General features: G+C 41.0%; 7 protein-coding genes across 7 annotated transcripts; 5 read left to right on the forward strand and 2 right to left on the reverse strand.

The window, feature by feature from the left end:
* Positions 1-467: 467 nt before the first annotated feature.
* Positions 468-1,982, forward strand: SS1G_07073 (hypothetical protein; the record flags this gene model as incomplete). The annotated part of the gene is made up of 7 exons (XM_001591577.1): positions 468-485; positions 561-608; positions 705-777; positions 855-934; positions 992-1,324; positions 1,376-1,822; positions 1,869-1,982. 7 exons carry the CDS (start codon positions 468-470, stop codon positions 1,980-1,982), a joined length of 1,113 nt encoding a protein of 370 aa, XP_001591627.1.
* Positions 1,983-3,332: 1,350 nt separating this feature from the next.
* SS1G_07074 (predicted protein) lies at positions 3,333-5,775 on the forward strand (the record flags this gene model as incomplete). The annotated part of the gene is made up of 3 exons (XM_001591578.1): positions 3,333-4,013; positions 4,068-4,181; positions 4,231-5,775. 3 exons carry the CDS (start codon positions 3,333-3,335, stop codon positions 5,773-5,775), a joined length of 2,340 nt encoding a protein of 779 aa, XP_001591628.1.
* A 1,454-nt stretch (positions 5,776-7,229) lies between these two features.
* SS1G_07075 (hypothetical protein) lies at positions 7,230-8,948 on the forward strand (the record flags this gene model as incomplete). Its single annotated transcript, XM_001591579.1, has 3 exons — positions 7,230-7,998; positions 8,365-8,733; positions 8,773-8,948. The coding sequence occupies 3 exons, from the start codon at positions 7,230-7,232 to the stop codon at positions 8,946-8,948; spliced, it is 1,314 nt and encodes a 437-aa protein (XP_001591629.1).
* Positions 8,949-9,775: 827 nt separating this feature from the next.
* On the forward strand, positions 9,776-10,277 carry SS1G_07076 (predicted protein; the record flags this gene model as incomplete). Its single annotated transcript, XM_001591580.1, has 2 exons — positions 9,776-9,818; positions 10,102-10,277. The coding sequence occupies 2 exons, from the start codon at positions 9,776-9,778 to the stop codon at positions 10,275-10,277; spliced, it is 219 nt and encodes a 72-aa protein (XP_001591630.1).
* Positions 10,278-10,614: 337 nt separating this feature from the next.
* SS1G_07077 (predicted protein) lies at positions 10,615-11,131 on the reverse strand (the record flags this gene model as incomplete). The annotated part of the gene is made up of 2 exons (XM_001591581.1): positions 10,615-10,753; positions 11,088-11,131. The coding sequence occupies 2 exons, from the start codon at positions 11,129-11,131 to the stop codon at positions 10,615-10,617; spliced, it is 183 nt and encodes a 60-aa protein (XP_001591631.1).
* Positions 11,132-12,855: 1,724 nt separating this feature from the next.
* Positions 12,856-14,103, forward strand: SS1G_07078 (predicted protein; the record flags this gene model as incomplete). Its single annotated transcript, XM_001591582.1, has 2 exons — positions 12,856-13,561; positions 13,664-14,103. 2 exons carry the CDS (start codon positions 12,856-12,858, stop codon positions 14,101-14,103), a joined length of 1,146 nt encoding a protein of 381 aa, XP_001591632.1.
* A 1,059-nt stretch (positions 14,104-15,162) lies between these two features.
* On the reverse strand, positions 15,163-16,815 carry SS1G_07079 (hypothetical protein; the record flags this gene model as incomplete). The annotated part of the gene is made up of 1 exon (XM_001591583.1): positions 15,163-16,815. One exon carries the CDS (start codon positions 16,813-16,815, stop codon positions 15,163-15,165), a length of 1,653 nt encoding a protein of 550 aa, XP_001591633.1.
* Between the last annotated feature and the right edge of the window lie 165 nt (positions 16,816-16,980).

Below are 16,980 nucleotides of genomic sequence, written 5' to 3' on the forward strand. Positions count from 1 at the left end.
GGATATTCATTTGTATCTTGAAAGTCTTGGATGGGATTGTAAGATTGCGAATTATTTATTGTATATAGATATTGGTATAGCCTTGAGCTTGTATAGCTACTACTTCACTAGTACAGCAAAGAAATTCGAATACCTACCTATCTAGTATGATGTACGACTAAACTGTAGCCTGGCGCTAATTCATTCACGCCACTAACATGGTCCGTGTGCAAGCGATGAGGTTGTAAGTAAGTAACTGACTCTTTTATTATTAAAACCCTCCAAAGTTCTTTCTATCAAGAAACAAACCCAGAAACTCCCATTGCAACATCTCCAATATACTCGCAACATTTTACTAAACCTTTATTGAAAACTTCAATATCGTATTTGATACCCCTCCTATTACTTTAACATAACAACTTCTTCGACGTCTCACGGCATACCCATCTATCAATCGTCATCGCAGTCGCATTTTTAAATTCGCCAATATGAAGTTGACTTTTAAGGTATATTGTCACTTGCCCTCCCGCTCATCAAAGATTCAACCATTTCATATACTAATTACTGGTGTTCCCATTCAGGACTTGAAGCAGGCGAAATTCGTCATCGAGGCTGAACCTACCGAGCTTGTATGTACCCGATTTGCTCGAACCTCGATAACTTTCCATCCTATCACTATCGCTGCGTCATACCTAGTCGAATCATAGCTAACGCACATAACACAGATTTCTGAGGTTAAGGACAAGATTTCAAAGGAGAAGGGATGGGAAGCGTCGCAGCAAAAGTTGATCTATTCTGGTATGCCTTGGATTCTGGCGCAGATGTTCATGACTGTTAGAGGTTATTGGCGCACGTCTTACTAACAACATCTGTAGGTAAAATTTTACAGGATGCGAACACTGTAGAGTCTTATCACATCGAGGAAAAGGGGTTCATCGTCTGTATGGTTTCAAAGGTAAATATTCCTACTGGCTCAATAATATTCTCCTCGTTTTCCTAATTCTTCATATAGCCCAAGGCTGCTCCAGCTGCATCCTCTTCTGCGACTAAAGCTCCATCAACTCCTGCTCCAGCTACAGCTGCTACCCCCGCTCCACCTGCCGCACCCGCACATTCTTCGAGTACTACAAACACAGCTGTTCCAGCTACACCTTCTCCGGCCGGCGCCTCGGTTCCATCTGTTCAAGCCACGCCATCAAATGAAACTACCGGTCTTGCTATGGGAGCTGAGCGCTCAGCACAAATTGCTGAAATGGAGGCTATGGGTTTCGAGAGATCACAAATCGATTTAGCTATGCGTGCCGCTTTCTTCAATTCGGAGCGTGCTATCGAATACTTGTTGACTGTAGGTTAAGATTAGCTACAGAAGTTTTGGCAATCACTAATCATAACATAGGGTATCCCAGAAAACCTTCTTCAAGAACAACGACAAGCTGCACCAGCTGCACCCGCCGCAGGTCAAGCTTCATCCCAACCTGCTGCGGGTGGTGAGGATGAACCAGTCGATCTTTTTGCTGCAGCAGCTAATGCTGGGAATCGTGGTGGCGCTGCTCGAGCTGATAATGCGGCCGCTCCCGGAGGGGGAGGACTCGGTAACCTCGATTTTCTCCGGAATAACGCCCAGTTTCAACAACTTCGACAGGTCGTTCAACAACAACCTCAGATGCTCGAGCCAATTCTCCAACAAGTTGGAGCTGGTAACCCACAATTGGCCACTCTGATCAGTCAACACCCAGAGCAATTCTTACAACTTTTGAGTGAGAATGCCGATGACGATGCGCCACTTCCACCTGGAGCCCAAGCTATTGAGGTTTCAGGGGAAGAGCGTGATGCTATTGAAAGAGTAAGATATCTGTCCTTTTTTGTATCCTTCCACTAACTTTCCGTAGTTATGTCGTCTTGGTTTCAACAGAGATCAAGCAATTCAAGCTTATTTCGCATGCGACAAGAATGAAGAATTGGCGGCAAATTTTCTTTTTGAGCAACCGGAGGATGAGGAATAAAATTTCCTTATTTCCATGGTTTTCATATCTCCGAATTCACTTTTTTTCTGTTTTATTCCCTTATCATTGAGCAAATGAATAACGAATGAGCTTCGCAATTTTCGTGTGGTAATGCCGGAGAAATGGAGGGAGCTAAGGGGTGGCAGAGTAAGTGTGAAGTAGGAGGCAGGGAGACTTTTATAAAGGTCGCTAAGGGAATCAACTGTGAGGGATGGAGTACCTACGTTGCATAATTTTTCCGTTAACATAGTAAAATGTAACCTGGTTTATCAAATGGAAGCTACTCTGTCTTATACAGAGGAACGACTAAATGATGAATGAATGAATGAATGAGATTTCAATATTTACATGCATACAAGTAAAGTGATTTGTGCATGTGCATGAGCATGAGCATGATCATATGCGTGTGCGTGTGCGTGTGCGTGCTCTGAAACCCAAACTTTGACGGTTATGTATATATATATATATATCTTAGTCTTATAGGAGACTGATTTCATAGTAGCTAGTCGATTACAGTTGATTGGTTGATTGATTGGCTTGTAGGTCTGTAGGCTATTGAAGGTGTGAAGAGCCGGGAAGGGGTACGAGATTCTAAGAAGGGATGAAGGGGTAATGGTGGAAGCGGGAGGGGGAAGGGGGTGGATAGAATTGAAGATGGAGGGGAAAAGGGGGGAGTGAAGGAGTTTGAATTTATGGGGTTTGTGGGCTGTTGCCTGTATATAATCTGCAATTTTTATTAATCTGTGAGCTTGAAGCATGAGATGCAATTCTGCTGAAATATGCAGATGAAATACCTAGGTACTTTACTTTAAAGCATAAGATGGTATATATCGCCCTTTTTATTGTTTCTATATAGGTTAACACCTAGTTGGCTTATATAATACTTCTTCTCCAAGCGCCTCCTGCTGATCCTACCGTTATGTTAGTGTCCATTGTACGGTAACCTATGTGGGTCCACCAATCACATCACCTGAAAAAGTTCCAATATGTTTTAGTGATGATCCATGCTTTTTTGCAGATGGTGCTGCAACAATAAATAAGACTTCAATTTCATGTATTGTTGTTCATTCTCTTCATGATATTGCTACAATATTATATTACATTATTTATCTCGACTCCTATTCGCATTTCCGAATTGAGATTGTCACATTTCATTTTTTCTATCAATGGAATAATTCAGTCATATATTGAAGGTTAACTCCTTCTTCATAAGGCTTCATCCTCCAAAGACCGAAAACACACTAGTCATTAATCCCAGACCGTCGTAACCTTTACTCCGACTTTTTCAAGCTCCATCCATCCATCATATTATTTCACAAGTTCAGCATTTTATTTCCAGAATCAAAGAACATGAAGCCTCCTACATATTCTACACGGTCGAAGCGTAAATCCGACGAAGTAGAACCTTGTTCACCCACTTCAAAAAAATCACGTACATCACAGGATCTCCCACCTTCTTCTCCATTATCATCACCTTCTTCCACATCAGCTGACGCCCTCTTGGCTCAAAGTCCAATGGACTCTGAAAATCTTGATCTCGACTCGAATTTATCCTTTCGAGGAGGTTTTCGCGGTAGAGCTCGTGGACGCGGTAGAATTCGTGGAACGGGAAGAGTCGGTCGAATTGGTAATGCGAAAATTCCCATGACGAAGATGGGTGGTGTGGACATCAATGCCAGTGTGGCGGGTGGGAAATCATCTCGTGGAAGAGGTGGTCATCGCGTGAAAAAGTCAAGTAATGCGAGGATACAGAGTTTGTATCATCGGAAACAATTGCTGAAAACTCAGTACAAACAGGTGGCTTTGCTGCAGAGGGTCGCTCTGGATGTCATTTCAGATAAGTCTTTGCAGGCTATGAGTGAGGATCCAAAGTATCACGAGACTTTGCCTGAATATCAGATTGTGACAGATCAATTGGCTGCGAAATATGCTGAGAGAGTTGCGTTGTTGGAGGCTCACCGTATGGTCCAATTGGAGTATGCGGAGAAGCAGAGGTTGCTTGGTGAGGGATATACTAGGGGCGTATATGAGGTATGCTATTCACTTTTATCTTTATTTTCATGAACATTGTTAACACGTGTATAGACTCGAGTAGAATTGATCAAGGAGAAGTATGATTTAATGATCAAGAGAAGATTGATTGAGGAGCACCAACAAATGGAAATGCGATCTGGTGCCGATAGTCCATCTCAGCATAATGTAAGTAATGAAGATTTTGATCATCCCCATTTTTTACTAATCTTACTAGTTTGATCATTCACACATCAAGAGAATTCCTGAAGAGATTTTCATCCACCCTGCTGATGCGTGGGCCAATGGTGGTCGTGCTGCACAACTCGCGGCCGATGCCGAGAAGGCGCAAGGCAGAAAACGAGGCGGTCGTGGAAAGAAGTCTACCAAGATGCCTGCATCACCATTCAAACCTCTAGATATTATGACGCCGGATGATACAGAAGTCGCACCCAAGAAGACATCCTTGTATCAACCTGCCACCTCATTATCTCTTGCCACTACCGTGGATGGAGATTCTGCAGCTCCCACCCCAGCCGAATTGACCGAACAAGAAGATGCCGATGAATTAGAAACCGATAAATTCGGAGTTTACATACCTAATAAAGCAAGACCTAGAAATGGCGATCCGCCAAATAATCGTATAGTGGTCGAGCCTCCATTTACTTTTGACGAAGATGAGATAGGTATCCGTCATCACCATTACAAAAAGTACAACAAGAATGATCTTCCTACTTTCATTGGGATGGACCCTTCTCCACAGCCGAAGAATTTTCATTATGATCCTTGGGTCAGAAATCATCATTCCACGAACAATCGTCCGGAAGACTTGGATCAAACGATTGTTGAAACTCATAAATTACATCCTACTTTAGGTTTGCCTGTGAAAGGTTCAATTAATCCTACACTTACTGTAAGAAGTGATTGGAGTAAACCTGTTGCGGAGACCAAACCTGTTGTCTTTGTTGTTGAAACTCAGGATGAAGAATCACTCAAACCAAGATTTGAAACTTCTCGCTCTGCATGGATGGCACGTACAGAAAGGGAATTTGCGGATCTTATTGATCAGCTCAAGATGGCTGAATCATTAGAGGCAATTGGACTTCGTGACCCTATCCTTCGACCAATTGAAAAGAGGGTTGAACCTGAAATCGTTGGTAAAATTAGTGATTCTTTGATTCAAGCTGTAACAGAGGCATCGAATCTTTCATCCAAGCCACTTCCACCAGTATCCTCATTAAGAGCGACTTCAGTACCTGGAACACCTGCACCTGCACAAAGAACTCAAGGCTACGATCCAGTTCGAGATACTGGATATTCTCCTCACTTACGTCGGTCTCCAGTCAAAACTTTCAACCAAGTCGGAAACTTGGGTATCCTCGCGGATGCAGCCGAAATACGTGGGGCACCACAATACCGCGGAGGACTTCCTCATCCAATCATCCCAGCTCCAAGACCAATGCCACAAATGTATACCTATTCCCAACCAGAATTCTATAGACCAGGTCCTTCATTTGTACCTCCACCCACACATATGAATCTCCCACCACCTTTACCCATGACTCTCCCACCCCCTCAACCGCAACAGCAGCAAACGCAGTTCTTTCAATATGCTGGTCCACCGCAAGCTCCAGGTGGTCCTCATAATAAATATAAGGAGATTCTCCCTGCCCCGCCACAAAGGCGTGTACAACCGACTTCATTAGCTGTACCACGGAATAATGGATTTAATCCATTTGTAAATGGAACAGGATATGGAAGTGGTACGGGAAGGGGTCCTTGAGCTGATTAATTGGCATACCTAAAACAAATACACATAGACAAGTGTATTAGAGAATCTTGTATTGAAGGAGGCATGGGAATATGCAACTTCGAGTACTGCACTTTCATCGCGCGCTTTTACTATAATGGCCCATGTTCCATACGTGAAGGTTCGATACGATGACTCTTTCATGTGGAGTATTTACCTCTGAACCTCTTTTCTCCGCATTTGTCTCTTTCTTTTTTTTTTTGTACCAACAAACAAATTATTTCTTCATTTTGTCATTTTTTCCATTCTTCTATCAACTAGGCATGCGCGGGATTTGGTTTTAGGTGGGAAAAGGAAATTCTACGATTAAACGTATGTGTCTGTTTGTTTCCTGAACAAATAGACAGACAAATTGTAAGTGGGATTGGAATTGGGAGTGAAATTGGAATGGTGGGCGCAAGCATTTTTAAAAGTTTTGCTCTATTTTTTCTCCGGGTGAAGTGGGAGGAGTTTTATTTTGTTGGGTTGTGACGGTTCGGGATGGTGGAAAGGAAGGGATGGGTAGGAGGATAGGATGATAGGAAGATAGATGGAAATAATAATCCGGACCTGGTATTTTATATTAAAGGAATGAATAAATAGAAATGCAATTTATGTTTTTGATTAATTTGAAATTAGATTTAGTTTTGTTTATATTTAGGGTTTGTTTTTCCAGAGAGTTGTCACGATTCACCATCACGTCGGACAAGTAGGGATCACGTGATGGAGCCTCCAGGAGCATAGGCTCCTGGAAAGGACCAGTATATAAACATTCATTATTTTCATAGTATAGGAGCTTCGTGCTCAACTTAGTTATCAATTAGTTTACCTACATTCTACTTGATCTAGTAACGAATTCACTTCCAAGTGAATACCAGTGATAAAGCCTTAACCCACAACTACCAACAAGACGAAACCTCAGGCAGCCGCTGCCTTCAGTATAGTATCGTTACAAGAGTGTTATAATTCTATTTAAGAAAAAAAAGATGCCCGGATAATCTTTATAATCTTAGTTATATTTTGTTACGACGGCTTCGGATCTCGTATCATGTGACCAATTATGTAATCACATGGTCCCCTCGATCCCCTCGGTCTCTTGATCGAAGGGACCGTAGAGGAACAAGGTGATCTTGAGCACAAAGCTCTATATAAAGGAAATCTATCTTGATTATATAGACCTTTATACCTACAGCTAGTCAGGACCACTGCGCGGTCCTGGACAGCCAGCGTTCCTCAGCGGTCCATAACGTGACTTAATCACGTTACCTTGGTTTAGTCATATGGCGCGGCGTAGAAGATAGCCGTCGTAACATAAGATTTATATTCAGGTTTGAAAGTTGTAAAATTATAAAGAATTTATTTTAACGTAACGTATGGGGAACTCGGACATATGGGGAACTCGGACACTTTTTGCCCATCGCCAACTTGAAACCCTAATAACTTTTATTATGTATACCCAATCACCTTTTACACCTGCTCAGATTGAAGAGAAGCTTCAACAGGCTATAGTTGCACTTCAATTAAAAGAATTTAAATCAATTAGAAAGGCTGCAGAGCATTTTGAAGTCCCTAAGTCCACTCTAGCCGATAGGCTGGCTGGGAAGAAAACACGTTCCCAAACCCACGAAATGGCTCAAATTCTTTCAAACGCAGAAGAAAATACTCTTGTACGATGGATTTCACGACTCACGATCACTGGATTCCCTGCTACACCTATATTGGTGAAGGAAATGGCCGACGAAATTCGTCTTCGACGCGTTCAGGTCGCGTCATCTCGAATTCCTACCCCGACAGAAATTCCACCTATAGGCTACGAATGGATCTATAGATTCCAAAAACGACATCCAGAACTTAAAACATGCTATTCACGTCAATTAGAGTCTAATCGGACTAAAGAGGCAACTCTAGAGAATATTCAGGCTTGGTTTGATATGTTTCGTACGCGTCTCATTGAACGAAAGTATGAATTAGATGATATGTATAATATGGACGAAACCGGATTTGGAGTTGGAAGTACTCAAAGTACGCGTATTATAGTCGATTCTACTCAGAAATCGAATTGGAAAGTTACAGCTGGCAAGCAAGAATGGATAACTGCATTTGAATGTGTCAATGCAGCTGGAAAGGCTCTATCACCTATAGTCATTTTCAAGGCTCAGAATACGAATTCTGCATGGATTCCAAAAGATACATTTCAAAGCTGGCAGTTCTCTACTAGTACGAATGGATGGACCTCAAATAGTCATGGATTAGAATGGCTAAAAAGGGTTTTCGAACCAGAATCCAAGAAAGTGTCAGGTGACCGACCTCGACTTTTGATCATGGATGGCCATTCAAGTCATATTACAGGCAGCTTTATTGCTTTCTGTATAGAGAAGGATATCGATTTACTTATATTACCTCCTCATTGCTCCCACTTGCTTCAGCCACTTGATATTGCGGTGTATGGGCCAATGAAACGATATCATGCTTTGGAGGTCGATCGATATTCTCGAGCTGGTGTAAAGCGAATTCAAAGAGCTGAATAGGTAGAACTCTTTCAAAATATTAGAAAAAAAGCACTGAATTCTTCTAATATTAAAGCTGGCTGGAGAGGAGCTGGTTTAGTACCTTTTGCCCCACGAAAAGTACTCGATACATTACCATTTAACTCCTCCCAGCAACCTTCTACTCCACAAATGAGAACCCCCAATCAAGACCTAGACTTATCTGTACTCAGAAGTTCTCCTCCAGATGGGACAGAACTAATGCAAGCAAATCAGATCTTTAATACAGCTCTAGCAAGCAGTGGTTCTCCTGCATCACCAACTCGTCGATATGCTAAGAGAATGACTAGGCTTGTAGAATCTCAAAATGCTGAGATAGCCTTACTTCGGAAACAGCTCGCTGATGCTCAGGAAGTAATTGAGACTCGAAAAAAGAGAACTAAAGGCAAAAGAGTCAAATTACAAGGTTAATTTGTCTTTAGTACTAAGGAAATACTGAAAATAGTACATGAGGCGGAGGAAAAACCTAAGGAGAAAAAGCCACGAGGACGACCACGCAAGCGCCCAATTGAAGAATCAGAAGAAGAGATTGAAGAAGAAGAGCTAGAGAATAGTTCAAATGATTCAGAATTGGAATTGGAGGATTGTGTGGCTCGTAGAACAAGATCGCGTGTAGAATAATTGAAAAAGTGTCCGAGTTCCCCATATGTCCGAGTTCCCCATACATTACGTTATAAAATTTAATATATAAATTATTATTTCAAAAAGAAAATGAACTTTGAATAACTTCAAGATTTATATATATTTAAATTAGAAAAACTACAAATTATAAGTATCTGACAGACTACTTAGTATAATCTAACCGTAGGTCCTAAGGCGTGTGAAAAATATCTATAATGACTACAACAACCTCGATCTATAGTTACTTCTAGCCCTGAAAGGGGGGCCGGAGTTAAAAATCGTTGTTATAATATTATAACTTGACTTCTATTACAATTAACTCTGTAACTTCCCTCATGAATATTAGTAACATTCATGCTTATGCCCTTCATCAAAACGGTCCGCTCTTATTACTTCCTTTTTTTTTTTTTACAACGGTTAAGAATCATCTTTTCGCCTTTCATCTTCATTCCTCATGTAGTAAATACCGGTACCTACCTACTTACTTACTCAGTAGTGCAGAAATTCCAACTTCGCACTGTGTGATGTGCGGTGAGCGGTGAGTTCTTTCCATCATCATCATGATTATTTTCCTCACTTCCTCAGTTCCGTCGATGATGGAATATCTACCTTCCCAGTCAATCAGTGCATGGTGCTGCTCGGGGTGTGGAACAAATTTGCATGGCTTTACTGATGTGGTTTTTTTTGGTAGGCGTTCATCAAGGCTGAAATATGGAAATGGCTTTTTGCCTTTCTGGGTGCGCCTTCTAAGAAAGATTGTGTGTGTGTACACGTGACATGGTTCTATTTTGGGGATTTGCTTTGTTTCTTGTTACCATGCACCCACCATGTTTGCCTGTCTACTCTCAAGATCCTGGCTGCTATTGCTTTGTACCTTTGAGAGGACTGTCTGAAATCTATATTACCGTTTTTTCGTACTGCTCTTCACTGTCAGGTAGTTCATCTGAGATGGTGGAGGATTCTAGATGTTGTTGAATGTTGTTAGGTTAAATCGCATCATAGCTCACTTAACCTTATTCAGTCCTTCTAGAATATCAATGGCCTCCGACAAGTCTTGGGTGTCTTGCAAGTCACAATTTTAGTTTTTCCCAAGATTATGTGGACAAAGAAAATAGCTCCTTGGGAAGTTGCTAGAACTGCTAGTGCTAACTAGTGTATCAGATTGCGACATCTAAGCATTTCTGTAAAAGAGAGGAAAATAGCTTCTTGTCTCTGTGGCTTGAAGTTATTTTGTCCCCAGAGATAATTTTGTTACGCAGCAGGCTACCATCAATGAAGGCATTCCCGTTTCATAACTTTTTGAGATTTTCTGATTCCCATGAGACTTAATTTGATTGAAAGTCAATGATGAGTTTATGTGAAATCGCTACAAAATAAATTCGGCTTTGTTGAGTGAAACATAATACTAATTTCTTTATGTCCTTCCATTCGCGCTTCTGTTTCGACCTCAAGCCTCGTTCCAGCTGTAGAAAGAACTCAAGGAGCAGTAAAACATTCGATACTGTATATTCCACATCCTTAAGCATCTGGAAAAATGATATAAAGAAGTTTCTACATTCAGAGCGAGTTGATTCTACCAATCCAATTTCTTGGAGAATTTGGAAGGTTGAATTCGAACTCCAGCTTCAGAATCCTCTTACTCTCTCTTACTCTCTTTTACTCTCTCTTACTCTCTCTTCCTGTCTCTCTTCCTGTCTCTCTTCCTGTCTCTCTTCCTGTCTCTCTTCCTGTCTCTCTTCCTGTCTCTCTTCCTGTCTCTCTTCCTGTCTCTCTTCCTATCTCTCCTTCTATCTCTCCCCTTTTCTCTTTTCAAAAACACCTATATATCTATCAACCACCCCATCAAACTTTTTGAATTATCCTCCTACTTAGCCATCTCCCCTCGCGCAAAAGAGCCTGCTCCAATAAATCCCGTCTTTTTTTTTTACCAATTCAACTACAGCTAGTAAGGGTGTTTGCACCTCATATATGCAGAGGATGCAGTGCACTTTTGATACCCAACACAGGGCCAAGATGCCAAGCTCGTGGCAACGATGGAATCGTATGCAATGCCCATCAAAATCCTCCACCCGGGTATATAATGGATTGCAGTTATCTTATGAAAAAAGTGTTGATGCTAATGAGAAACGATAGTCTTACCTGGTGGGAGCGCTTGATGACTTGTTGGGAGCGCGGTAGTTCATAGTCAACACCCCAGAGCTACTAATTCCACATCATCAACACTACCCGGAGGCTCTCCATAGTTACTACGGCCCGAAGGCTCTCTATCGCCAATACAATCCAGAGGCTTTCCATCATCAACGCGACCCGGAGCCACTGGCTAGTGAAGAGTTTGGGACAGTCATCAGATGAGAAGGAGACTCTGAGTTATGGATTAACGAAGGGTCAGGCTCTGCAGCAGTATTTCCGAAATGTAGGAGTTCTTGAAAATTGCAAAACCTCATAAGATGTATCAGTTGGGTTGTATCCGTCGCAGAAAAACAAAAAAAAAATGTTTTTCCAATTCCAGTTTTACAGGATGATCAAGACTGTATCTTTGGCATTTGTTTTCACTGCAGCATTCCCCTGCATTGGCTGTTTGCCTACCTACAAAATTCCCTTTGTGCTTAGTTTAGTGCAGTCAGTCATTTCCTGTCATCTTATTCAACACGGGCATACTGGTCCACCATTGAAAATATCAGATATGGTGTTAGAACCTTAGAAAATAAAAACAGACGCCTTCGGGCAGGCAGCTCTAAATTAGTCTCAGGCAATTTTATAATCCTCGCCTCCTTAGAACTCCCTTTTTCAACCTCTTTCCCCTTTTTCTGATCTCTTCCCTACTTTTGAATATTTGAGATATGGTATTCTCATTTAATTCAAAGATGGAAATGAGTATAACTAGAGTGATGGTTTTAGGTGATAAATACACAAGGAAACTCTCTTTTGATACAAGCAGTTAATGCTAACAATAACCATATCATTTAATTTTCGGTTTCTATTTTCATCCTTTTTTCCTACTTCTCTACTTTGATTTCTGATGTTAAATCAAGCATCTGCTTCTCATTCCTACACGAAGGAGAAGAGTAAACTACTCTCCCCCACTCCTGATAACGACAACCATGGATCCTCTTTTACTCCCGAAGATAAGAGAGGAGGAAAGGGAAGAGGTTGAACACTGCCCCAGGTAGCGGTAAGCTAGCCGATTGCCCTGTTTGTATTACCTTAGCAACCCCTACCGTTTTGAAAGGGAATCTTATCCAGCCGTCCAGTAAAGGAACTACTAACAATACTTGATCAACTGTTGTTAATTCACTCAGTCTCGATCTTGATCTTCAATTTGCCAGTGCTAAGTTGTTTCACAAGGAAATGAGCTATTTTTTAAGAAGAAAAGTTCAAATAAAAGCAAAAGTTTGTATTCGGGTTTCTTCGTACTTGCTTCATGTCACGGGACTCTTTCTAATCTTCCACTATTGATATGCAACGACCAACCTGAACGGCGTGCTCCATTCTTTATGTGTGGCTTTATGCTTGGCTTTGTGCATGTCTTTGTGCATTTTGGAAAGAATCCTATTGTCCATTGCTTATCCATTCAGCTTCAACCCTTTGTGTAGACAAGCCTCTATTAGTATTTCTTTGGAATACATTTGTTGACTGTGATACCGTCAGCTAAGTTCATTGACGACCACGATGATTTCACGTTCACGGCCTACCAAATACTCTAAGAGAACATTCCGTTTCTATCAGGCGAAATGTGTATAAATCAGACGTCCGCGACCTCTAAAATTTCCTCACATTCACATTCTCAACTCATCTTCATCACAATCCAACACAAACACACACACACACACATTCCCAACTCAGCTTCATCACAACCCAACACACACAAACATACAGCTTTCCAGCAAACAGAGATTACCAATCGAAAATGGCACAAGAAGGTCCATGGTCAGAGAGCCAATGGTTTCCCGTGCACGAAAACATTCACCGCGACTGGTATGAATACCACAGTTTCTTCAGTGAAGAAGAAAGTGATCATAGATGGCGCATACGAAATGGCACTTGGCCTCTGAATGAGAGTATCAAAGAGATAGATGGTGAACGGGACGCATGGTTAATCTGCAATCTCATCCTGCGACGCACCGAAGGCCGATCTCCCTCTGCAGATTGGTACGATGAAAAGGACAATTCCAGCTATCACATCACGAATGCTCCTTTCCCACCGCTCAAAGCTACTTATCAACAACGCTCAACAAACTATTATCGTGGTACTACTGAACAACCGTTGGTAGAAGTCCTTGATGTACGCAACTGGTTGGTCGAGAACACGACTTGGTCAATTGGATACTGCGCTGTCTTGAAAATGGATTTCATTTACAGTTCACAGGATTACACACCCCAACACGTAACCCTCGGCGCCATACAGGGCAAGCTTGATTCTCGGAGATTTCAAGTTCCAAAGGTCATACATCACGAAGTGCAGATGAAACGAACAATCACATTCGAAACACAAATTTATGGATTAAATTTGGGACAAGCTTGGCTGTTTCTATCGGATGAAAATAGGTGGCGTTACATAGCTGCTGTAGCGGATTTTTGCTTTGAGCTGTCCAAATTCAAGGGTGATAATATTGGTAGTGTTGATGGAAAAGCCATACAGGATCTCTCTATAGTGGCGGATATCTCCCCGGGGCCGGATTGTCAAAAATAATTTCCCCCGGAAATCATACACAGAGGCTGGGCAACCAAGGGTTTAGAATCTGCTCTCTCAGAATTCTGTTTCTCGCACAATAGTTGTGCCCCAGACAATATCATTCTGGTAGATGGTCTTCCAGAAGATGGTATTCCAGCAGGAGGAGATTCCCTCCCAGCGATTGGTATTGTAGACTGGTCGATTGCAGGATTTGTGCCGAAGGCCTGGGCTCGCACGAGGTTTGCTGTGGATATGGTGTGTGATTTGCCACTCTACCACAGGTTGAGGAAGAATGAGCTTTCAAGAATTCCAGAGGCCGACGCTCATAACTTTAGATGGGGTGTCTGGAAGCTCCTGGGAAATGACTCGTATAATATGCCCGAAGTAAATGATCTGTGGTGGAAGGCTCATCCCGAGATGGCTGCATTTGTGGGACCGGAGTTTATTCAAGGAAGGAGGACTCTTCCCCTATCATTTAGTTGATCCTGATTCTGATTTTGATGCATTATAACTGGTTACTTGAGGTTCAGAGATCTTGATTTGTACTGCACTCCGCGTTTGAAAAGGTCAATCGACCTTGTTGAATTTTTCGTTCAATGATTCCGGATATTTCATTTGTTAAATGTAAGTACCCTTTTCTTCAAACGTAAGTATTTCTTTCTTCAAGTATACATAGTATACTATGCTACACTCCACTTCTCTGAAAAGGTCAATTGCCGGTCAATTGCTTTGTTGAATTTCTCGTTCAATGATTCCGATTATTTCATTTGTTGTGTGTAACCCGTTTTCTTATCCCCCTTTCTTCAAATATACATAGTATACATTACAAAATATTACATTTCTTAGTTTAAACAATTATGGATGAAACAAGCCTTCGTAAAGTGACCTCTTAGCAACAATCGTGAATATACTATCTATGCAATCTAATTGCGAAAGAAGAATACTATAGACGTCAAGCCTCAGGGCGGGACTTGTGAATTTGAGTGTTTAATATACACATTCGAGGTTCTTTATACACAGTGAATACTAATGAAGAATTATAAGTTACAGGGTTGTCAGTCAACTTATAAAAAAAAAGTGATGCAGACTTAGATATATTCTAGTGGATATTTAGATAGTAGAATCCGTATAAAGATTAATTATAATAGTAAAATAGATTATTATACTGTGAGGTTATATATAGGTCATCGTGAATTTATATCTAATGACTATCTATATAAGCGAGTAATCTTACTTTGGAAAATAGAGCTAGAATTAGATAATAACTTGAAGCTTTTCGTAGTTAAAATCTCTACCTTAATGTAACGATGCTGTACTAAAGGCAGCGGCTGCCTAAGGTTCGTCGATTGGTAGTTATGGGTTAAGGCTTTATCAGTTGGTATTCACTTGAAAGTGAATTCGTTACTAGATCAAGTAGAATGTAGGTAAACTAACGTGGTTTATCAGCGAGCGGGCCATATCACCGAGCGGGCCACTTTTACCTCAATTTATCATTTCAAACCCATATTATTTAACAACAATTAAATCAATTGATTGAAACTATCAAGAATCTAATAATCTAGGATCTATTATACTATTCTGACAAGTTCTTGAATTATGACCAGTCTTTCCACACTTACTACAGCATCGACTAGTAGATGATTCCCTATTAAAATTTCCCCCATTTTGACGCTCGTCGCGTTGAATCTGATTATCAACCTCTTGTTGTGATAATATATCTTCAGCTTCTTGTCCAGTAAGTACTCCTCCATTACGTAGTTGAATTTTTTTAGCGCGTCGACGTTTACTTAATACCTCATTTGCTCTTCGAAGCATACGATTCTCAGCACTCAAAAGTGTAACTTCATGTGCTAATCTCTCTGTACCTTTAACTAAAGCTTGTACAGTCTCAAATATAGGTGTAGGAGAGCTTGATTGATGACGAGTTATTCGAGCTTTTACTAGAGTTGATTGTAAGAGAGCCTCAGTTGGATTATGAGGGGTTTGAGAGATCCAGGAGTTGGTAAGTTCCAAGGAGGTAGATGGAGGGGTAGAAGTACGAATCCTAATATCTAGTTTTGAAAGTATAGATTGAGGATCGAATGGTATTAGACCTGCTCCTCGAAAACCAGCTTTCATATTCTGAATAGTAAATGATTGTTGATATGCAGCTTTGAAAGCTATAAAGAATTCAACTTTAGTGATATGATTGATATGTGCCTTGATAAACTCCTCAATTTGAGAACTATATGAACGTTTAAGTACACCGAAACATCCAACATCAAGTGGTTGAGTTAAATGACTTGAATGTGGTGGTAATTTGAGGCATATAATATCATTTGATTTGCAATATGATTGAAAAGGTATTGATTCGTGGCTTTCGTGCTTATCCAATACTAGCATTCGATATTTGCCCTTTCTTTGACGAATAGTATGTTTATCGAAATGCTTTAACCATTCTAGGCCTGTCTCATTATTCGTCCATCCATTGGAAGTAGGTTTAATAGCCCAATCCGCAGGAAAATCGGTTTCGGTATACCAATTGGAAAGATGAACTTGTCCTTGAACTACCAGAAATGGAGGTATAGTTTCACCCTCTCCATTGCCACATATAATTGCTGTAGCCCACTCTCGATTGCCTGGTTGTATTGCCTTGCTTCTGCCATTTCGTTCAGCACTAGTTACAACCATTCCAGGGCATATTATACCCATCATGAAGCCGGTTTCGTCGAAATTGTAGAAATCGGAATCGACAATACCATATTTCGCCCGCATATTCGATACCAATCTAAACCACTCTTCAATAAGCTTGGGATCTTCGCAGAGAGCTCTTTGAAAATCATAAACGCGATTAAAACGCGTCTTTAATTCTGGACATCGTTTAACAAAGCGATAAGCCCAGAGCTTTCCAACCTTCTTCGCACCCCGCGATTCGAGGATATAATTCGCCATATCTTCTACACCATTTAATTTAGGTGCAAACCCTCTCTCATCCATATCGATTATATACTGGATAAGCACTTCCTCTTCTAATTTGGTCAAATTATGACTATTTGCTCGAGATTCGATACGAGGGGTAGTACCGTCTATTCTGCGCTGAATCTTTGTACGCGGGATATTATATAGCTTAGCAGCCTTCCGAATGCTTAATTTTTGGTCTTTATTGATAGCTTCGATAGCTAAAAGTATTCGACCTTCTTGATTATTCGATTCCATAATATATTGTTGATAAATCGCGTATTGAAGTTGAAAGATATAAATTGAGGTAAAAGTGGCCCGCTCGGTGATATGGCCCGCTCGCTGATAAACCACGTTATTTGATAACTAAGTTGAGCACGAAGCTCCTAGGGCTCCTTATCACGTGATTTCTGATGGTGCGTG

The sequence above is a fragment of the Sclerotinia sclerotiorum genome, genomic scaffold (assembly GCF_000146945.2).
Source record: "Sclerotinia sclerotiorum 1980 UF-70 scaffold_9 genomic scaffold, whole genome shotgun sequence".
In the NCBI taxonomy this organism is placed as follows: domain Eukaryota; kingdom Fungi; phylum Ascomycota; class Leotiomycetes; order Helotiales; family Sclerotiniaceae; genus Sclerotinia; species Sclerotinia sclerotiorum.